Source organism: Antechinus flavipes, chromosome 6 (assembly GCF_016432865.1).
Source record: "Antechinus flavipes isolate AdamAnt ecotype Samford, QLD, Australia chromosome 6, AdamAnt_v2, whole genome shotgun sequence".
NCBI classification, from domain to species: domain Eukaryota; kingdom Metazoa; phylum Chordata; class Mammalia; order Dasyuromorphia; family Dasyuridae; genus Antechinus; species Antechinus flavipes.
The window spans coordinates 264006624-264029091 of NC_067403.1; the positions used below are offsets into that span (position 1 = coordinate 264006624).

Consider the following 22468-nt stretch of genomic DNA (forward strand, 5'->3'; position numbering starts at 1 on the left):
GAGCATCTGAATCCAATCCCAAAGACTTTACCCAGATCGTCCAAACCTAAGCAAGATCTCTGAGATCATTCCCTCTTCCTGCTCTGCCCAGTTCTTCTCACTTCCCCCTCACTGTCTTCTCTATATAATCCTCTATAATTCTCTATATGCAACCCCCCCAGCCCAGCCCCAGGAGTCCTCCCCAACCCCTTTAGTCTGAACGGAAGAGTCATTCCTCCCAACCCCTTCATCTTGGCCTGAGGGGTCCTCCCCAGCCCAACCTGAGTCTTCCTTTCCAGCCTGACTCACTCTTACCTTTCCAATCTTATTTATAGTCATACTGTTCTGCTGTCTGTTTCCCATGCATCGCCTTTGTACTGGTGACCCCCCTATAGAGGGCCTCCCTCCTCCCCTCTGCTCCAGAGTGCTCCCAGCTCAGATGCCTCCTCTGACAGGAGGCCCCCTCAAGAGCTGGAGCTTGTGCCTGGCACATAGTAGGTCTTTTAACAAATGCTCATTACACCGCATTCAGGGATCAGCTTGGCTACTCCCAGGGGCTTCAGCAATGGAGGCATGGCCTTGGGGCCGCCTACCCAGTCCCAGGAAGGTCTGCAGCCTGGCAGCCTGGCACATCCCCAGGACCTGCCCCCAGGGGAAGAAGGGCAAGAGAGTTCCTGCTCTTGCCCAAGGACACACAGCCAGGCAGCAGTTGGTCAGGGCTGAGACAGAGCCCCGGGGAAAGCTTCAGCCTAAACCAGACCAGGACCCTTCCAGAAAGCACAGAATGGCGGGGCTGGAGGGGGCCCTGGGCCACCTTGTCTAATCTCCCCCTTTAGAAGGAGGGAAGCTGAGGCCCAGAAAGATCACACTCCTAACACCTGGGTGGCATATGTCAGCTCTGGGAGGAAGTGCTATTACCCTCCCATTCTATAGATGAGAAAAATGAGTCAAAGTGCTCCTTGTAGAGAGCTGCTAGGGGGCGCCACAGGGCACAGAGAGTCAGGAACACTCCTCTCCCCGAGTTCAAATCCCACCTGAGACACTTCCTAGCTATGTGACCCCAGCCAGTCACTTTACTCTACTTGCCTCAGTTTCCTCATCTGTAAAATGTCAGAGAAGGAAATGGCCCACCGTGCCAGTATCTCTGCCAAGAAAACCCTTAATGGGGTCGGAAAATCCCTACTGAACAACCCCCACCCACTTGTGCAGGGCCACACAGCTGGGGTCTGAATTCGCACTCCGTCCTCAGTCCGGCTCTCCATCCCCTGAAGCAACCGCTCATCGGATCTGGTTCTGGAGCCCGGCCCGGCCCAGACACTGGGGCACTCGGTTGGCTCCACCCCCCCACCCCCCCACCCCCGTCCCCCAAAAGAGCTACAGCTTTCCTCTGAGGAGTTACCCAGCTCCCGACAAAGGCTCCGGCCAGGCTGTCCGATGCAGCCCCGGCAGCGCGTGTGAGAGCTGTTTTCCCATCGGGGAAACAGGGTCCCGGCCCACCCCCTAGGGCTAGGAGAGTGGCCCCTCCGGGCCACCCCCTCTCCCCCAGCGCCCCGGCCCGGCCCACTCCGCATCGGGAGGGCCCGGCCCGGTGTGGAGGGGGCCCAGTAGCGGGCCGCTCCCCTTCCTCCCGCCCCTCCCCCTCAGCCGGTACTCCCGGAGGGAGGGGTGAGAGTCCCACGCGGAAGTCGGCGCTCCGGAGTCAGAGTGCACTTGGGCCGCTCCCGGGACAGGTGAGCAGGCAGGTTGGCCCCGGGGGCCCAGCGGCCGCCGAAGCCCCCGTCCCACCCCGAGACTGCCTGCGCCCGGGTCCGAGCCAGATCCGGAAGGGAGTCCGCGCGCGCGCTCGCCGCTTTCCATCATGCAGGTGAGCCCCGCCCCCTGGCGCTTCAGGTGCAGCTCTGGGTCTCCGCGGGCTCTGGGCTCGGCCCGGGGTGGGGGGAGAGGGGAAGGAGGGGAGGGAGAAGGTGGGGGAGCCGAGCCCCAGACCCAAGCGGGTCCGGATCCGGCCCCGAACGCCAGGGAGCAGCCCCAGGCTGAGGTCGCTTCCATCTCCTGCCTCTCGCGCCGGCCAGAGGGGATGAGATCCCCACCTGGGAGTCCGAAAGCCCGAGTCTGGTCTCGGTTCTGCCGCTAATTTCCTGTGTGGCGTGAGGCAAGTGGCTGGCCTTCTCTGACTCTTATCTCTTAACAGGGAGTGGGGAGGAGTCCAGGCTTGGAGTCAGGAAGGCCCGAGTTCAAATCCAGCCCGGCATGCTCACTTAGCCGGGTGACTATGTAATTTCCTCATCTGCAGAGTGGGCAGAAGGAAGCAATACGGCTAAAGCGCTCTGGCGGCCCTTTAGGGACAAACTAGCGGTCATCCCTGTTTGTCATGGCAGCAGCAGGGGGCAAGGTCCCTTCCAGCCAGAAAACAAATTGCGCCTGCCAGTCTAGGGAACAGGAAGGCCCTACATTCAGCGCAGCCCACTGATGCTCCTTGTGGCCCACGAATGTAGGGGAGCTGGGCAGAGGAGAGGGCCCCTGGAGCTCCTCCGCTCCCGAGGGGAAGCTTGATGGTCCAGAAAGTGGCGCTCTGCCTCCTGCACCAGAGCCTGCTCTCAGAAAGCTTACCCGATGGAGGGCTCAAGAACCCCATGGATTTGGGGCAAGGTGGGGCTGGGGATGGACAACCGGGGAACCTGGACGGGCCCTGCTGAGGTGGAGGGGCCCTCCCAAGTCTCTAGTGCAGCCCAACCTTAACCAGGGCCCATCTGGGGCCAAAGACGTGATTGGGGAGAACCCGTAAGACTTAGCCATCAATGGGGTGCTGGGCTTGCGGCTTAAGTGTGGAACCCAGAAGCCTGCAAGTGCTCAAGCGTCTGGATCCCGGAACTCTGCAGCTAGAGTAGAATCCAGAATCCCGATGATAATAATCATGGGCCGGTGGAATATGGCAGAGATTGGCTCCGATTGGAGGAGAGCAGAGGGCACCCAAGGGAGAAAGAGCAAAGGGAAAAGGCCCGGCCAGGCAGACGCTTCCCAACTCAGGCTGAGGTGGCTCAGAGGCTGCCGGCAAGATCCATGGCCTTCCCTCCAGCCTTTGTGGGGACTGACTAGAGAGGCCTCCAGCTCGGCTAGAGAGACCCCCAGCTCGGCTAGAGACCCCCAGCTCAGCAAAAGCCCTGGTTCGGCTGCTTGGAGCAGATGCCGGAGCTCGGAGATAAAGCCCTAGGGCCTCCTCCTGAAATCCAGAGGCCCAGAAACTATCCGGAAAGAGGGCAAGAGCTAGTGAAACCCAGTCACCCACACAGGCCTTCGCAAGGCTGGCCCAGCCCTCTGCAGAAATGTGATGTGGGTGCCTCGTCCTCGGCTCTGAACCAACGCCTGGACCTGCCCTCCCTGGCTGGTGCCTCACTCCCTGACCTTGAACTTCAGACCCCAGAACCACCTGAGAGCAGTCCACTGCTCCCCCCCACGCTGCCCTGCGGCCCCTTGTGGGAGGCAGAGAGGGACACCCCCTTTCCTATTTGCCCCTCTGTGAATGGGTCTGCTGAGGGGAATTTAGGTTCAGATCCTTGTAAGGTGGGATTTAAGGATCCTGCTGGCTGGATTTTCTCACAGGTAGGACACCCTCTGTCCCTAATCAGGAGCTGGGCAGCAATCAGGGAATGTCTCCCCTTTCCCTACACCAGAAGGGCTCTGGGTCCCGAGACCACTGCTTGACTGAGCTGTTTGAGAGGATAAAGCCTCCATCCTTCTTGAGGGACCACAACCTTCTTGGGATGTGTCACTGGCTGAGTCTTCTTCCTGGGGGGAGGGGGTGTAGCCCCCACCCTTGGAAAAAGAGATGGGAAGTGATGACCACTAGGCTCCATGGTGATCACCCTTCAGATTTTGGCTGAGCTGTGCTGGGTTCTGGGTACTCGAGCTCTGGGGAGTAGGCAAGGCCGTTCCTGACTTAGGATCCTGGAGGGGAAGGCAGACAGGAGACTGAGCAGTCAGGGAAGGGAGTTTGAATCTGTCAACAAGTATTAGGTGCCTATTGTGTGCCCTGGAGACCCAGAAAGTTAGTGCCTGCCCTCAGGGGACTTCCAGTCTAGTGGGGATGACAAACTCTCCCCACCCCGGCTGGGGGCTGCCTGCAGGCAGAGAAGCTGCAAGAAGAGGGGGCTGAGCCCCAAATAAGAGTTTGTGTTTGATTTTGGAGGTGATAGGGAGCCACTGTAAGTCATTGAGAAGGGGGTGATCCCTTTGTTAGCTGGCTGGAGGATGGACTTCATGGGGGGAGAGACTGAGGCAGCCCCTTCCCCACCCAACAACTCTAAGGTGATGAGAACTCTGGAGTAGAGAAAAGGAGTTTGTGAATGTATTGATGACAAGATGGGAAATAGAATGGGTGTGTGCAGCTGGGGGATCCCATGGGCTGAATCTGGGAGACGAGGTCAAATTAGCTTCAGACACTTACCATCTCTGGAAAAATCACTTTATTGCTGTCTGCCTCAGTTTCCTCATCTGTAAAATGGGGATAATAACCCTCCTCTTTCAAAGTGGTTGTGAGTATTCAATGAAATTCTATTTGTTGTTATTATTATTATTAATGATGATCCCTACCAGTTTTAGGCCTGTCCGTTTTCTTAAACTGTGGGTTATGACCCATCTGGAGTCTCGTAACTGGGGAATTATGATTTATTATCAGTCAGTGTTTGATTGAAGACCCGTTTTCTATCCCTGTATTCCCGGAGTCACATAAACATTTCTCTGGTGCAAAGGATATATGAGTGGGAAAAGTTTAAGAAGCCCTAGTTTAGAGGAGGATGGTAGCTCTGTTGGAGTGAGAAGGTAATGCCTTCCCTTTTGGACCTGGATAGTGCAGTAGATAGAGCGATGGTCTCCAGAGCCAGGAAGGCCTGACTTCGAATCCTGCCTCAGACACTTACTAGCTGTGTGACCTTGATCGTTTACTCCAAAAAAGTCTCAGGTGGCCAATGAACAGCTGGAAATCCCAGCCTGAAGGTCAGCAGCAAGGTTGGGGCAGGATAGGTGGGGATGAGAATTAAATCTAGGAGAGTTGATGAGATCACCGTGTGAAATAAAATCCTGGGAGAAGAGGCCCCAGGGCAGATTGGGGGGGCAGAGCCCTGGAAGGTGTCCATGGCCAATGTGGATAATTTGAATGCCTTCAAATTATCCACATTGGCCATGGGAGGGAGGCTGTCTGGGAGGGAGGGAGGAGGGCCAGGAAGCTGGGATCACCCCCAGATCTGGAGGAGAGGGCCCACAGTGCCCGAGGCTGCAGAGAAGTCACAAAGGATGAGGAGGGAGAAAAGGCCGCTGGGTTTGGCCACTAAGGGATCCCCAGTCACCAGTTTCCATGGAAGTCAGAAACCAGATTATTAGGGACTAAGAATCCAGTGAGAGAAGAGAAAGTGGAGACTCCAGTGTAGATAGCCTTCTAGAGGAATTTAGCCATAAAATGGAGGACTACAGCTAGGAGGGAGGGGTTCTTGAGGCTGGGAGACACATGATGTCAGAGGGGTTTAGGAAGCAGCCTGTGGTCACTGAGTGACTGAAGCTGAATGAGAGGGGGAGGAAAGGGGATGCCTTGGGCAGGTGGAGGGATCCTCCTGGCCAGGAGTCAGGTGAGCTAATCCTGAGAGGTGGGGACAGAGGGAGTGGCTGAAAGCACCTGGGGGAGGGGAAGGGAGAGAAAGAGGGGGGGAAGGGGAAGGAGAGGAGAAGGGGGAGGGGTAGAAGGAATCTGAGTGATGGGAAGGGAGGAGGGGCAGTCATCATCAATGGCCTCTACTTTTTCTTTAGAATATGAGGCAGGGTCTCCACTGTGGGTGGTTGGGGCTTGGAGAGCCACTGGGAGGGGGGGAGTAGAAGAGGGAGCCCAAGAAGGGGTGCAAGGGAGGGCTGCCAGCCCTGGAGACCCAGAGATTATGGACCATAAACTTGGTGGTGGGTCAGTGATGGCCATGATTCCAGCTCCTTCTGAGAGAGGGTGGAGGCCAGACTGTGAGAAATTTTGCATGTCAGAACCCAGTCCAGCCTCTAATCCGGTGGCTGTTGGAGGCCCTGGGATCTTCTGGACAGGAAAGGGAGGCCCACAGATACCCCGAGACTAAATCAGTGGAAGGCTGGGCTCCCTAACAGACCCAGAAACAGGAGTGGGAGGTCTGGGCTCCCTAACAAACCCAGAAACAGGAGGCGGACCAGCCCTGAGAGAGGGAGGGCTGGGCAACATAGAGCTTGGCCATCTGGGCCATGCCAGTCTGGCTACCAGCAGGACAAAGGTTGGGGAGGAGCTGGGTGTGGAGGGACCTGTGGCAGCTTAACCTGCTCTCCAAGTTCCGGGAAAACCTGGTACCTGCTGCTTAGGTGACCTCGTGAGGAAGGAAGTGGGAGGTAGCCTGGCTCTCGAGACCAGTGGGAGGCTGGGGGGCCCCTAAAAGCTGTCTGCATCAACCTCCTAGTTTTGGAGATTCCCAGTTTGCCTCAGTCCACAGGACTCAACACCAAGGGTCTGCTGCCCCTCCTCACTTCTCCAAGAGTCCCTCCCTACATGGAAGAGTTTGGGAGCTGCCAGGCTGATGGCTCAGGATGCTGTCATGTCTCCCACGCCTCAGCCCTGGGATCCTAGAGCCTCTCCTGGTGGAGCGGGAAGTAAAAAAGGCAGATTACAGAGCCCATCGAGGGCCTTGGCCCTTTGTTTCTGCTCCAGCTCCCTGCCTGGGGGTCTCCGTCTCTCCTTGTCTATCTCCATGGGTCCCTCCTTCTCTCTCTCGTTGTCTGTCCCCACGGGTCCCTCCCTCTCTCTCTCCTTGTCAAAAGGAAAGAAAAAAGACAAAAAAGAACAAGTGAAGATAATATGCTTCGACCTCCAGGTTGAGTGCACCTATTTTACCCTTTTTTTTTCTGAGGCAATTGGGGTTAACCTACTTGCCCAGGGTCACACAGCTAGGAAGTGTCTAAGGCGACATTTGAACCCGGGTCCTCCTGACTTCAGGGCTGGGGCTCCATCCACCGCACTAACTGTCCGAGTGCAGCCTTTTTAATTTGGTTCTGGACACCTTTGGGAATCCCTTGTACTCGTCTTGAATCACGCATTGCTGAGAAGAGCCGAGTCCTTTGTAACCAAGCATCAACAATGTTGCTGATACGCGCGTTGCCAATGCTGTGCTCGGTGTTGTTGATACTGTGTCCAAGTTGCCGATACCACGTCCGGTGTTTTCCTGGTTCTATTCATTTTATTTTGCATCAGCTCGTGTCAGTCTTTCCAGGTTTTTCTGAAATCTGCTCGTTCATCATTTCTCATTGCTCAGCAGCATTTCAATACATTCACACACTGCGGCCTGTTCGGTCATTCCTCAATTGACAGGCATCCCCTCAATTTCCAATATTTTGCCACACAAAAGAGGGCTATAAATATCTTTTTGCACACGTGGGTCCTTTTCCATTTTTCTGTGTGTGTGATCTCTTTGGGACACAGACCTGGTAGTGGTATTGATGCATCAAAGGGTGTGCACAGTTTGATGGCCCTTTGGGCCCAGTTCCAGATTGTGCTCCAGAATGGTTGGATCAGTTCACAATTCCACTAACAATGCATCAGCGTCCCAGTTTTCCCACATCCCCTCCAACACTGATCACTTTCCTCTTCTGTCATATTGGCTGATCTGACTGGTATGAAGTGGGTACCTCAGAGGTTTTTTCATCGGTCTCTCCTGTTGGAGTTCTTGTTCTTCTTTATAAATAATAATATAAGAAGGTTCTCTCTGGGGGAGAGAAGTGCAGGTTTCTCGGGGGAGGTTTTCTTGGAGGCAGCCTTAGTATCAGTTCAGATCAATAATTACCCCAAATGCAGCCAGCTGGTAAAAATACAAACGTTTATTTCTCCTTCCAAAGTAGCCTGGTTAGTTGAGGACTCTCTCTCTGCTTGGTTCCAAGAGCTCCTTCCGAATGTCTCCAAATCCAAAGATTTGTCCTTCAGCCTCTGCCTCTGCTTTCTTCAGCCTCCAGCCAGCTCCACTCTTCATGTCATTCCGGTGAAATCTGTCTGAGAGCCTCTGTCTGTTTCTTTTATACGAGAGAGAGGAATTGTGGAATACGAGAGAGAGGGAGGTGAGAACCCCCCAAAAAAGGTGATCACATCTTCCCTGACACCTCAGGAAGAGAGATGAAACCACCAAAGGAAATAGGAAGTCAAATCAGATTAGCAGGTTTCTGAAGGGGCTCACTTGAAACAGGTACACATAAATCCATCAATATGGGCCAGAACTTTGAAACAGATATACATGGTATACATAAATCCATCAATATGAGAGGCATTACACATAATTTACATAAGCACATAGCAATATAACACAGGCTAGTAATAATGTAACAAATCATGAATCAACATGAAAATTTAAGTACTGCAATAGTCTCATCAACAAGTTTTCATCTCAAGAAATCCAATGATTCTTGCAATTACATAAAATACATAAGCACATAGCAATATAACACAGGCTAGTAGTAATGCAACAAATAACATGAATCATCCTGAAAATTTACACATGTCCATAAGTCCTAGAAATAGTCCATAAGGAATCCATTGTCCATTAGTTCATGTGCCAGGAATCTAATAATTCCTGTAAGCTCTGAAGTACTGCAAAAAGTCTCATCAACAAGTTTTTATCTGAAGGAATCCAATGATTCTTGCTTTTTTTTCAAGAACTAAAACAGTTTCATCTTGTGTTAGGAAACAGACTCATTGTCAGCCATGCTCTTTCAGTGTCAATGTTTCTTAATTCTCCTTTGTTTTGAAGTTTTTCTCTTTTTCTATTTCATCTCAAGAAATACAATGATTGTTGCTGGTTTTTCAGGAACTGAAAGCTGAAGATTTTAAAGTTCTTTTGACAGTCTCATTGTCAGTTGTCTGATTCCTTCTCCACCTGTGGAAATATAGGCAGATCCTCTTCCCCAAGCAGTTAATTCTCTTCTATTTACCTAATCTATCTAATTCTCTTCTATTTACCACTTTTAGGATTTCTCCTCATCACCTGGTAATTACATTGGAGCTGTTTGCACTGGATGTTGTCTTGTTGTCTTAAAAGGCCTGTATTCTTCCCAACTGTAATCCTGATTGCTTTTCTGTTGGTTGATGACATCAGAGTCCTGAATTTCTAAAGTCTCTCTGGGTGTAACCTCAGCTGCTATCATGCCCCACCTGTCCTTTGATTGATACTTTGGAGCTGGGCCCTGCCTCTCATTCCTCTGGGTCAACCTACATTCAGAGGCCCAGTGAAAGCCTCCGTTACATTTTGGACATGGGGTTTTGGGTTTTCTCTCACTCTGTCTTCTCACTTTATCTCCATTTCTACATTGGGCTCTTAAATGTCCAATTTTTCCACACTGAAAACATCGACGAGTTTCTCTAGAATTCCTCTGCCAAGAAGGACCTTGTCTTTCCATATTCATCATAGTCTGGGCATAATAAGCATTTGTGCCCACTGTGGCACAGTGTCTTATGATCTCTTCCAAAGGAGCATCTTTGTCTAGCCCCCATATAATTCTCTTGCAAACCTCATTAGCATTTTCCTTAGCTAAATGTCTAGTCATTTGCTGCATAGTCTGTTGCTGCATTGTCTCCAATGGTTCTTATTACAGCTATTTGCAAACGTCCCACAAAATCTGCAAAAGGTTCATTGGGACCTTGCTCTATTTTTATAAAAGCTTTACTTCCATGTTGCTGTCCAGGGAGAGAACTCCAAGCTTTTATTGCAACCTTAGAAATTTGCTCATACACTGTTATGGGATAATAAATCTGTTCTGAACTCTCTGCATACTGACCTTGACCAGCTAGTTGGTCAAAAGTGATTTGTCCAATAGCTCCTGTTTGTCTATTGCATTGGGCTTGAATCCTACATAATTCATGAAACTCCGAAAGCCACAATAAATTTTGTCCCGGTTCTAGACATGTCTTAGCTATGGATTTCCAGTCATTCTGGGTTAAGATTTCATAAGACAAATTATCTAGTAACATCTTCACATAAGATGATGTAGCCCCATAAAGAGTGCAACCTTTTTCAAATCTTTAAATTTTTCCAAATTAAAAGGAGTGTATTTTCTCTCTTTTTGATCTGAAGAGTCAAGCTTTTCAATAACAGGATATGCGTTTATAAAATCAGATATATCTTCTCCTTCATTTTTTGCCTTAATTAATGCTTTACTAATCTTGTCAAATTCTGCTTTACAGGAAAAGCTGATTGTGTTTCTGCCTCTCTTCCTCCCCCTTCTTCCTCTACCCGTGAAGGGTTAATTGAGGGGGGAGGGTCATGAGATATGGAATGATCTAATTCCTCCTGCTATAAAGTATCACACTCAGAATTGTAATTAATTCCATTCTCATCTGATTCCTCCTCCTTTTCACCTAGTAAAGTTGGCACTTCTTCCTCCTGCACTTTCTTTTTCTTCATTCTAACACTTAAATAACTTCTTATAGCCAATTGTATTAAATTATATGTATTAATTATGTCTTTGGAAATTGAATCAGGTCCATTTTTATTATAAAAAAGATCCTCTCTTTCTAATGTCCACTGCATTGAGTTTGAATTAGATCTGTAGTATTCACCCAGTTTTTTTCTTATTAATTTCCACTCGTCTAAATCTAATTCTTTTTCTGTACAGAACCAAGGACATATGTACTTAACAATTTCTAAAAGTTCAGTGATCTGCTCCAAAATTATAATTAAACCTTGGCTTTCCATAATTTTGACAATGCTCTCTAAACATTTTCTTTGAACAGAAACAGAAGGCTGTTTTCTAAACATCTGTCCCATCTTAGCTAAAATTCTATTTTAACTCTTTTAACAAAATTTCTTTGTTGCACTCACCCTAATTTCTGGGTTGAAGAGTCTTAGAGGGATTATGGGTTTTCTCCCATAGTGTTCTCGGGCCCTAAGAGCTTCAAGGGAGGTGTGAATTCACAAAGTTACAAAGTTTACTTTGTGAATCTCCCATACATGTGAACTCCCATGAGTAAAGGTGTGAACACAAGCATTGTATCAATTAGTTCTACTTAGTACCTTGTTTCAGGTTCTGGCCCAAAAAGTCTTCTTGTAAGATCAGATCAATAATCTATCAACTCTAATGAGTTAGCAGTTTGTCAAGATTCCAACACTCTCCCTCCAATTCTTTCTCAATCTTGACCAAAGACCAAGCTCCTCTTTCTCCCTAGATATCCTTTCTTCTATCAAGGGCAAAGTTAGCTGGGACTCTTTTGCCTCTGGCCCCTGACATTGAGTCAACAGTTAGGATACCCCCTGGCACCTCCCCATCCATCCCTGCCTCCTTACTCACAATCCCTGTGGCAATGGCCTCTATTAGGCCTCTGCCTCCAGCCTCTCTCCTGTCTGTCTCCTCATTCATGTGCTTAGAGGCTTCTGGCTCCCTTTTGGAGTGGATTTGGGAACTAGACACAGGCTGACCCAGATCCTGGGACCTCCCAAATGAGGGCCCTAGCCCCCTCCCCCACTTTGGGCCTTAAAGTCCACAGTCAGTGTGTCTGAGGTCAGGCTTCAGCAGGGGCCCAACTGCTCCAAGGCCCCCCTGCTTTGTGATGTTTAAGCTGGCACCTTTCCAGGGATCCTCCTCCCACCTCCCTTTTGTTCTGGCCACTCTTCTTCCCGTGCCCATTGTCCACCCAGAATCTGGGGAGGGCAGGACTTGTCCCAGGAGCCAGGAAATGGCCTCTTGTTTTTGCGAGCCCGGACCTCCCTTGGGGCCTAACAGATGCTTGGGAGAGCCCGCCCATCTGCCGCTATCTCTCCGTGAATCTCTCTCCCCAGGGTGCTAAGGAAGAAATTCACATTGTCCCAGAGACAGAAAGTTTCCCTCTCATGGAGGCCGGAAGCTTCCAGGTGAGTGCCAAGCCCCAGAGTGAGGAAGCTGGCCCTGCTGTCTCCCTGCTCTAAAGCCTGGGAAACTGGGGCGGGGCGGCACGGGCAAATGGGGAGCATTGGGTGTGCAGTCAGGGAGACGTACTGCATGCAGACTGCGGCATCCTGACAGGTAACTTCCCGTGTGCTCACAAATAGTTCCTCATTTGTAAAAGCAGGGATTGGGCTCTTTGGCTATCTGAGGTTCTCTGAGATCTCTGAGTTGGAGCAGCTGGGTGTCTCACTGGATGGAGCACCGAGTTCAAATTCAGCCTCAGACACCCTGGACAAGTCACTTATTTGCTGCCTGCCTCAGTTTCCCCAACTGTAAAATGGGCATAAGAATAGCACTGAGCTTCATTGAGAGGTTCCAGTAAGAGTACCCAAGATACAGTGGCTGATTAACAGACACTTGTTCCCTTTCTTCCAACTCTTTCCTCTTCCAGTTCTTAGAGACCTGGGATTTTGTCCTCGTGTCTAACCTGCAGAAGACAAATGCAAGCCGAGATTGTCGTCGCCAGAGTTTCCTAATGGAACTTGAAAAGATGGGCTTTACCATCAAGGTGGGCTTCGGGGGCTGGTCGACCCCGGCCTGGCACAGGACCAAGGTCGAGGGCCTGAGCCTCTGGCTCCCCATCCTAAGGCAGATCTCGGACCTGGACTGTCCCTGGGGAGAGGGAGGGGAGGAGCCCTTCCCAGCGGGCCAGGGGGAGAGCAGGCTGCTTCCCCACGTACCAGTCTCGGTGCCATCCCCTGTGCCCCCAGAAAATAAGAGACGGTCACAGGCTGTTCTGCGGCATCAGAGCTCACAGCATCATCTTCAGCCAGTACATGGAACTGGTGAAGGACACCAGCTGCTGCTCCCTCCACACCCTGCCCATGGGGCCTGTGCCTACCCCCACTGCTCGGTGAGCTGCCACAAAGACCCGCCTTGGTCCTCCCCCGTAACCTGCACTGCTGGGGGGGCAAAGGGGGCCTCCTTGGGGAGAAACATGGAGGAGGATGCTGGGAGTCCCAGGCCGGGGGGCAGGTCCTGATCCTGTGCTCAGGCAGTTGAGTCTGGGGAAGAGGAAGAGACTAGACAAGGGCCCCCTCCCCGAGCCCCCAGACTGGGACCCCCAGACTCCCTCTTATTTAATTCCTTCCCCACTTCTCTGTGGGGCTCCTGCCCGCGGGCCCTGAGGAAGAAACGTGTCTGTTTCAGGATTCGCATTGTCAACTTCATCCTGAGGAAGAAGGAGGTGAATGGAGGTAAGAAGGTGCCCTGCCCCCACCTTTGCTGCGACCCCTTAGATGTCCTGGCTGGAGAAAGTCAGGAGGGGTCTCGGCCTCGGGGTCCCCCCTCCCAGGCCTGGCTCCCAGCCGGTCCTGAGTGACGCGGGGGCTGGGACCCTCTGGCGGGGCTCCTGCCCCGGTGGCCCCAGACATGTGGGATGCACTGAGCCTGGGGCAGCCTGGGGGCAGGACTGTAAGCTCTGCTCAGGGACGGGGTGGGCAGGCCCATTTCTGGGGAGCTCAAGCCTCAGATTTGAACAAGGGCAGGGTACCCCCTTCAGGCGGAGGGCATTTCGGGGGCCCGGAGTCCTCAGGAGCCTGGGAAGGGCAGGAGGAAGGGGGATAGAATCTGCCTCATCTCTTCTAGAGAACTTCGAGGACCTGGTGAGGGACCACGTCTTCGAGACCAAGTTTCCCCTCCACGAAGTAGGAAGGGGGCGGTGGTGGTCAGAGCGGGAGGAGAGGGGACCGGGGGCTGGGGAAGGTCCCTCCCAGATGGGTCGGGGGGGAGGGGAGGGTCTTGGGGGCGGGGGCATGAAGGGCCTGGGAAGGGAGCCGGGAGGTGAAAGGACGCGGGGCTAGTCACTCACTCACTCCTCTGGCCAGAGGGAAGAAGATCTGCAGAGCCACTGGGCCCAGTGGAGAGACATTTTCTACAGGCAGCCCATTGGCAAGATCAGGTACTGGAGTCATTGGGAGGGGGAGGGCAGCTCATTTGGGGGGGGCTTTGATCAGTGGGGACCCTCAGTGAGTTGGGGCTCAATTTGGGGGTTATTAGGGGTCTGTTTGGGACTTCCAATGAGGAAGGGGCTCAATTTGGGAGTCAGAGGTCTGGGGGCCAGGAGAAGTCTGTCTGGGGATCCCTGGTCAGTGGAGGGCTCAGGTAAGGGGTCCCAGTCAATGGGGGCTCAGTTTGGGGCTCATTAGGGATCTGTATGGGGACCTATGATTGAGGCAGTTCATGGAATCCTCAGCATCCCCATTAGCAAGATCAGGGACTGAGGCCCTAGGAGTTTCCCACGGGTGCCTTGGCTCCCACGCCCCACGTGGGAAGCCTCCAGAGCATCCCGGCGCCCTCTCTGGGGTCTGGGTCCAAGACTCGGTCTCAGCCTGCCGCCGTTGCTTTACCCCCCACAGAAACTACTTTGGGGAGAAGGTGGCCCTGTACTTTGCTTGGCTGGGCTGGTACACTGTGATGCTGGTGCCCGCGGCTGCCGCCGGGCTTCTCGTCTTCCTCAGTGGCTTCTCCCTCTTCGATGCCAGCCAGATCAGGTGGGCAAGGGGCCCTGAGCCTGGGAATCGGGCAGACAAGATGGGCGAGGCTGAGGGCTCCTCATCATTCCCTCCTCCCCCTCTCTCCTCAGCAAGGAGGTCTGTGAAGCCAAGGAAACGGTCATGTGCCCGCTCCAAGACTACCAGCGCAAATACTGGAGGCTGGCAGAGATCTGCACCTTTGCCAAGGTACTGGCCAGGCTCTGGCCCCCGGGGCACCTTTGTGCCCATCTTATAGGTCATGAGGCTGAGATCAGGAGCAGGGCTCTGGATCCAGCAGCCAACTGGGTAACAGAGCCTCGGGCAGCGGGCAGCCCACGCCACCCTCCAGCAACACGTCTTTTTTGCAGCTCACTCACCTCTTTGATAACGAGGGCACCGTGATCTTTGCCATCTTCATGGCCCTGTGGGGTGAGTGCACAAGACTGTGGATGGGGGAGGAGGGAGGAGGTCTCCCTGCTTCCGCCACTCATGTGCTCCTCCTGCCACACTCATGTCCTCCTGCCAATAGCCACCGTGTTCCTGGAGTTCTGGAAGCGGGAACGGGCAAACACAGCCTCGAGCTGGAACCTCTACGGGTGGGACGAGGACCAGGTATAGTCTCAGCCTGCTCCTTCTGTCCTGTGTCCGCCCGTCCCGGGAGAACCCGCTCTCCAGCTGGCGGCTGTCCCCTGTGTCCTCAGGAGGAGCTGACCCTGGAGCTGATCAATAACCCCAACTACCACTTACAGAAGTACCAGCACTCGTACCTGCACAGCAGTGCCATCCTCATCTGCTCCCTGATCATGGTGTGGTCATGTGCTGGGGTGGCTGGGCCAGGGGCCGGGGACTGCACCAGCGGGGACCCCTGGACCCCTCCTCCCTGGGGTGTCTGGGGTGGCTGGGCCAGGGGTTGGGGACTGCGCCGGCAGGGACCCCTGGGCCCCTCCTCCTTGGGTAGCTGGGCCAGGGGCTGGGGACCGTGCCAGTGGGGACCCCCGGGCTCCTCCTCCTTCGGTAGCTGGGCCAGGGGCTGGGGACCGTGCCAGTGGGGACCCCCGGGCCCCTCCTCCTTCGGTAGCTGGGCCAGGGGCTGGGGACCGTGCCAGTGGGGACCCCCGGGCCCCTCCTCCTTTGGTAGCTGGGCCAGGGGCTAGGGACCGTGCCAGTGGGGACCCCCGGGCCCCTCCTCCTTCGGTAGCTGGGCCAGGGGCTGGGGACCGTGCCAGTGGGGACCCCTGGGCCCCTCCTCTCTGCGTGCCTGGGGTAGCTGGGCCAGGGACCGCGCCGGTGGAGACCCCTGGGCCCCTCCTCCTGGGGCGGCTGGAGAGAGGGCCCCGGCCCCGGGTCCAGGAGCCCAGGGTTTTACTGTGCTGCTCGTACCCCCAGATCTGCTTGTTGATCGGGATGGCCCACATCCTGGTCGTCTATCGGGTCATGGCCACCTTTCTGTTCAGCCGCTCGGCCCTGCCCTTCCTGGAGCAGCAGCTGACCACAGCCGTGGTGGTCACCGGAGCCCTGGTGCATTACATAACCATTGTGATCATGACCAAGGTGCCCGGGCCCCCGGAGAGGGGGAGGGCCGAGGGGGGGGAGAGGTGACCTGCCCCCCTCCAGACACAAAGGGCTAAGGGGCAACAAGGATCCCCCCCATGCTTCTCCATACCAGGGATTCTCCAGAGCAGGTCACGTGTCGTACCTTAGGTCTGGGGGTCAGGGGTCCGCCTCCCCGAGGCTCAGGATGAGCCCAGACTCTTGTCCCTCCCCCAGGTGAACAGGGTAGTGGCGCTGAAGCTTTGTGACTTTGGTAAGGAGGGGGAATCGTGGGTACTGGAGTGAGGGAGGGGAAGAAGGCTTGGAAGAGCAGGGGGGGTGGCCACGCCAGCGAGGGGGGCTCCCTACTCTGCCCTGCCTGATCTAGAGCTCTGGGGAAGCACTTGTTCCAAGGTCCCTGGGCATGTGGGGCTCTGAGCCCGGGCTGGCCCGAGAACCGTGGGGCCGGGCGGGAACATCAAGGCCTGCTGACCCGGGGCTGGACCACTCGTTGGGGGACGGGCTTCGGCACAGGCCTCTGCTGGGGGCCCAGGCAGCCTTTCTTCCTCTTTGGCCTCCCCTCAGGACTCCCGCCTCTTCCTCTCAGAGAAACCTCGAACATTCTCAGAGCGCGAGAGCAACTTCACTGTCAAATTCTTCACGTTCCAGTTCTTTGCCCATTTCTCCTCCCTCGTCTACACAGCCTTCTTCCTGGGCCGGTGAGCTCTTGGGGGGGATGGAGGGGGCGCTGAGCTCCTGGGGGGGGGAGGTGGGCTGCTGAGTTTCCGGGGTGGGGGGGGGCAGTGATCCCCTCCAGGGGAGGAATGGAAGCTTGCACTGCTGGCACCCCTCTCCGGCCCAGGATCCTCCCTCCCGCCTTTGGGGCTTCCCGTGGCATTCCTCACACCCTGCCCCTCCCTGTTACTCTCCAAGGGCTAGAGACCCTTGGGGCAAGCTTTGAGGGGCAGAGGGCTCTCTCTCACCTCTCCTCTGGGCTTTCATCTTTCTTTTCTCCAGGATAAACGGGCACCCAGGAAAACAGGTCCGAATCGGTGGTCAGTGGAGGCTGGAGGAGGTCAGTTTGGGGTCCCAATGGCTGCCTTTTCATTCCTCACCCCCAAGGGCCTAGAACTGTGTCCATATCATTCCGGTCAGGCTCTCTGGGGGAGAGAAGAGACCCTTAGTGGGCTCTGAAGACCGGTAGGAGGGGCCAAAGCCTCAGGCCTGGGCATAGGCAGGTGGGAGAAGGGGACAAGGGGGAGCATCAAAGAGGCCCTAACCCGGGGGCAGGTGTGGGGGAGCTGGAAGAGAGAGGGCTAGATGGGTGGCAGGGGGAGGAGGCTGGGCCCCGGACAGGGGACTGATTCCCCTGCCCTGCCCAGTGCCATCCCAGCGGCTGCATGATGGACTTGTTTGTGCAAATGGCCATCATCATGGGCCTGAAGCAGACCCTCAGCAACTGTGTGGAATACCTGAGCCCGTGAGCAAACACCTCTGGGACCCGGGAGCCAGCTCCCCTCCCACCCTGCCAGGCTGACCCCAGAACCTAGCTCTGCCCACTCCCCTGGACCCCACTGACCCTGCTGCCCCGCCAGGCTGTCTCCTCCCTCTGATCTGCCCCTGCCCGCCTGGCTGCCCCCTCCCCTTGCTCCTACCTACCAGGCTGCCCTCTCCCCTCATACCTCCCTTACTCTGGCACTCATCTGCCCGGCCCAGGTGGCTGACTTACCACATCCACAAGCTCAGAGAACAGGCCCAGATGGAGACGTCGGACGATCCAAACCTGGAAGAATGGCGCAAAAACTATTTCCTGAACGAAGTGAACATTTTCAGCCTGTTTGATGAGTTCATGGAGATGAGTGCGTGGGCTGGGGGGGGCGGGAGGGGGAGCTCTCTGGGTCGGGCCCTCGGTGCCCCTTGGCAGGGGGGAGGGAGGCGCTGCCTCGGTGGCGGTCAGTCAGGGTCTCTGTGTCCCTGGGGTCTCCAGTGATCCAGTACGGATTCACCACCATCTTTGTGGCTGCCTTCCCCCTGGCCCCGCTCTTGGCGCTTTTCAGCAACCTCATCGAGATCCGCCTGGATGCCATCAAGATGGTGCATCTGCAGCGCCGCCTGGTGCCTCGGAAGGCCAAGGACATTGGTGAGGGCTCGGGGGGGGGGGGGGGGGGAGGCGGGTGCTGCGGGAGTGGGGGGTGTGGGAGTGGGGGGGTAAGGGAGTGAGGTTGTGCATGAGTGGGGGGGGTGTGGGAGTTCGCTGCCTTGTGTTGGGGACACTGGGAGAGGAGAGAGTTTAGATGGGAGACAGGCCTCTGGTGGAAAGGAAGCCTCTGTGGCTGAGTCCCCATCCTCCCCAACCCCCCAGGGACCTGGCTGCAGGTGCTCGAGGCCATCGGGGTGCTGGCCGTCATCGCCAATGGGATGGTCATCGCTTTCACGTCAGAATTCATTCCCCGCCTTGTGTACAAGTACCATTACGGGCCATGCAGCCGGGGCAACACCACAGCTGAGTGAGCAGGGCCTGGGCAGCGCTGCCCCCCCCTCCCCCATCCTTCCCTCCCCCCCATCCTCCCCTCCCTGTTCTGGTTCTCTGACTTGGGGGGCCCTGTGTGGTGGGAGGAGGGAGGAGGAAGGGACAGAGAGGGAGGCATAGAGGTAGAGGAGGAAACAAGCTCACTTCTTAGCCTCTTGACTTCTACGTTGAGGAGACAACGAGAGGACTTGGTGGGGGGCTCCAGAGTCCTGCAGAACCCAGATGTTCTTGGGCCTGGTCCAGCCCTGGGCCCTTGGCAGAGCATCCTCCGTCCCTTGCCAGCGTGGTGCTCCCTATCACCATAGTTGGTCCTGGGAGCCTGCTCTGCCCTTCTCATGGCCCCGGATGGGCCCAATCCCATCTCCTCCTCCCTGTCCCGCAGCTGTCTGACCGGATACGTCAACCATAGCCTTTCCGTTTTCCAAACCAAGGATTTCAAGGACCACGTTCCAGATCAAGGAATAGAGGAGGTGACTGAGTGCAGGTGAGCAGGCTGCCGGCACACTTGGACTCCAATCCCCTCCATTTGGCTCCTTTCTGCAGGCCCAGAGACTGGGGGGAAGGGAGGATCGGAGATCAAGGAGAGGGAGAGCAGCCTGGTCTCGAAGGGCAGCTAGGCTCGCAGCTTGATTCTGCCCTCTGGCCCTGGGTGGACTGGGAGACCGGGAGGGAAGCCTTCGTTGGGCCACCATTCCCTTATGTGGTCCATCCCCATCCGGAGAGTGCCGGGAGCTTTCAGAACCAAAGAGATGGCGGCTGAGAAGGGAATGACTTCCTGTAGAATCAGCACCAAGGCCAGGGAGCCAGGGACTCTGCCCCTCCTTCGCCAAAGGCCCATAGGGAAGGAGGTGGGGCGGATTGGGGAGAATCCCGTGGTAGTAGGAGTGGGTGTCCTTGGGAGGGGTGAGGAGGTGTGGTCGGGCCAGAGAGATAGTCGGGCCTGGACTGGTGAGGGGAGCTCTTGACTGGCCTTTCTGCCCACAGAACCTCTCATGGCCCCTTCTCTCAATGCCAGGTACCGAGACTACCGGAACAAGGACGATTACCATTACTCTGGCGAGTTCTGGTTCCTCCTGGCCTCCAGGCTGGCCTTTGTTATTCTCTTTGAGGTAGGATCCAGCTACCTGGGGCAGGTCAGGAGGGTAAGGAGCGCCTTACCCTGGGCCCCATGGCCCCTGACGTGCCCCTCTCACCCCTCAGCATGTAGCCCTGTGTGGTAAGCTTATTGCTGCCTGGTTCGTTCCTGACATCCCCCAGACTGTGAAAAACAAAGTCCTAGAGGAAAAATTTGTGGATTTGCAAAACAAACTACGGTAGAAGCTGCTTCCAGCCCCACCCTGGCCCCTCCTCAGAGAATAGAAAGGGGAAGGGTTAGCATTAGGGTTAGCTCCCCCCCACCCCAGTCAATTCCCTGGGGCTGCTCCCACTTCCCTTCTGGTCCCTCCCCTGAGTTTGGAAGGGGGAAGGGTGTAGTTTTGAGAACACTCCCTGGGGGTTTCCTTCCTTTCTTTGGAGGAGATGCTGGACTTATGCTGAGTGGTTGGGGAGTCTCCAGTCTGATTCTCCCTTCTCCCTCTCCTCCTTCCTCTCTTCCTCCTCCTCCCCACACTCTTCCCTCTCCTCTTCCTTTTTCCCCTTTACCTTCTCTTTTCCCTCCTCCTTTCTCATCTCTCCTTCCTCCCTCTCTTCCCTTGCCTCTACAGCCTCAGCTCCAGGGTTACTGATGTGTAGGAAGGCTAGAAGATGACTTAGAAGCACCCGAGGCTGCCCAAAGTAGCCTCTGTCTGGCATGGATGTGTTGTGACTTCTGGGTCCCTTGGATTCTGTGATCTTCCTCGCACATCATCTGTGCCCCTGGGGTCCCAGGAGATGGGCAGCAGTATTAGAAGGAGGGGTTAACCCTCTGTATGTCCCACCTTCCTTTGTGAACAAGTTCTGAGCCCTCTGACTTGGTGCCTGGCAGCTGGACCCTGGATCCACTCATTAACCCTGGATGGGATTTCTACCCAGCCATGCACTTCTTCAAACCCAGCTTCTGGGATGCCCTCTGTCCTGCCAGCCCCTGAAGGACTGAGGGGTGTGCCACCCAGGCAGGGCTGGCTGTCTAAACCCTTGTGGATAATAAAGTGATTTTTTAAAATGTGTGCTTCCGAGTAAGAGATGTTAGAAAGAAGGTTATTCTTGGCAGCACACTGCTTGCCAAAGCAGGACCGGCTCTTCCCCTCCCAGTTTTCAGGGAAATGGGTTCTTTCCCCAGCACCCTAGCTCATGACCCCCCAGCTGGCAGTTTCATCAGTCAATAGCAGATAGTCAGCTCGACTTATGCATGCTAACGTGGCCAGATCACAATGAGTGCAAAGCATGGCCCCTTTCCCCAGGCAGGATCACCCTCTCCCACAAGTTTCAGATTTCAGAGCTCGCGGCTGTTGCTAGTGACCCTGTCCATTCTCACCCCAGGGGCTAAATCAGGGCCTGGAATCTTCCTCCAATGAGCTCTCTCCCCCCTCCTCAGGACAGCCATGAGCAGTCCCCTGTAGGTCTCCACATAAACTTTAACTCAGAGCCTATTCTGTGATGTTAAAGCCGGGGGGATGAATCAGGAGGCCAGAGGCTCTGCCCTTGAGAAGCCCCTAGTCTAAAAGGGAAGCAGCATGTACAGAAACTCCTCCTGTGAGTGACAGGGGCTCTGGAAGGAAGCATCCCTGGAATAGAACCTGGAAGCCTTGCCTTGGGATGGAGACAGGGCTAAGATCTGCAAATGTCCATTTTGGGAACCAGGCGATTGCTGGGGAGAATCGGGAAAGGACTTGGCAATGGAAGAACTCGAAAGGCAGGCAGCCATGGCCAGCCTGCTGAGGAAGGCTTCAGATCATAAAACACAGTTATTAGCATTAATAGAGTTTTTTTTTTTTAAGATCTAATTTGATTTCACATCATTTTAGGAGGTAGTTGCTATGATTATGGTTCCCATTTTACAGAAGGGAAAATTGAGGCAGAGGAAGAGACCTGCCCAGGGTTCCACAGCTAGTGTCTGAAATCAATTTTGAACACAGATAATCTTGACTCCAGGCCCAGAATACTATGGACCCCCAGGCAGCCTCTACTTTGTAGTGAAAGAGTCGTTTGAAATGAGATGATTGAGTCCAATTCCAACAATGATCTCGTGATGAAGAGAGCCATCTATACCCAGGGAGAGGATTGTGGGAACTGAGTGTGGACCACATGACATTCTCTTTTTGTTGTTCATTTGCATTTTGTTTTCTTATTTTCTTTCCTTTTTGATCTGATTTTTTTGGGGAGCAACAAGAGAATTATATAAATAAGTTTATACATATTGGATTTTGCCCGTATTTTAACATGTCTTAACATATGCTGGATTGCTTGCCGTCTAGGGGAGGGGCTGGGGGGAAGGAGGGGAAGATCTGAAACACAAGGCTATGTAATGTTGGAAAATCCGGGCATATGTTTTGAAAATAGCTTTTAAAAGATAACAATCAATTGAAGGAATTGGGGTGTTTAGCCGGGAAGAGAAGCTGTGTGGAAGAACAGGCCAGCAGGGTTGAAAAGGCTATTGTTCTGCCGAGAGATCAGTCTCATGGGCCTTCCTTACTTATGTCAACATAAAACCTGGAGCTCTCGGCAGGATGAGGGCTGATCTGGCCTGGAGAACTGTCTTGGTGGGAGTGAGCTCCTGCCTTCCCTAAGGGGGTGATGGTGGGGTTCCAAGGACAGGCTGGATGACCCCTTTCAGAAATGTTGGGAGAGGGGATTCCCAGGTGGCCTTGATAATCTGAGGCTCTCAGAGGTTGCATGAGAAAGAATCAGTGGTTGCTTATAGGGTTACAATAGTCCAGATACTGGGGACATAAGATCTGCACAGAGACCACAGTCTAACCCGGGAAGCAATCTGCACCAACACAGATCTAGATAAAGGAATAACGATAAGAGATAGTCGAGGGGAAGCTCAGGTGTGTAGGAAGCCAGGAATATTAACAGGAAGACC

The 22468-nt window shown here is 54.5% G+C and overlaps 1 protein-coding gene across 1 annotated transcript; it reads left to right on the top strand.

Annotated features, from left to right (window-relative positions):
• Window positions 1–1658: 1658 nt before the first annotated feature.
• On the top strand, window positions 1659–20609 carry ANO9 (anoctamin 9). Its single transcript, XM_051964099.1, has 24 exons — window positions 1659–1843; window positions 11787–11858; window positions 12323–12439; window positions 12642–12784; window positions 13081–13127; window positions 13519–13577; window positions 13758–13831; window positions 14289–14423; window positions 14516–14612; window positions 14774–14834; window positions 14935–15017; window positions 15107–15211; window positions 15792–15956; window positions 16173–16209; window positions 16543–16654; window positions 16953–17010; window positions 17318–17415; window positions 17652–17794; window positions 17923–18075; window positions 18298–18442; window positions 18848–18949; window positions 19481–19574; window positions 19666–19778; window positions 20169–20609. The coding sequence occupies exons 1-24, from the start codon at window positions 1838–1840 to the stop codon at window positions 20194–20196; spliced, it is 2247 nt and encodes a 748-aa protein (XP_051820059.1). The 5' UTR covers window positions 1659–1837; the 3' UTR covers window positions 20197–20609.
• The last annotated feature ends 1859 nt before the right edge of the window (window positions 20610–22468 follow it).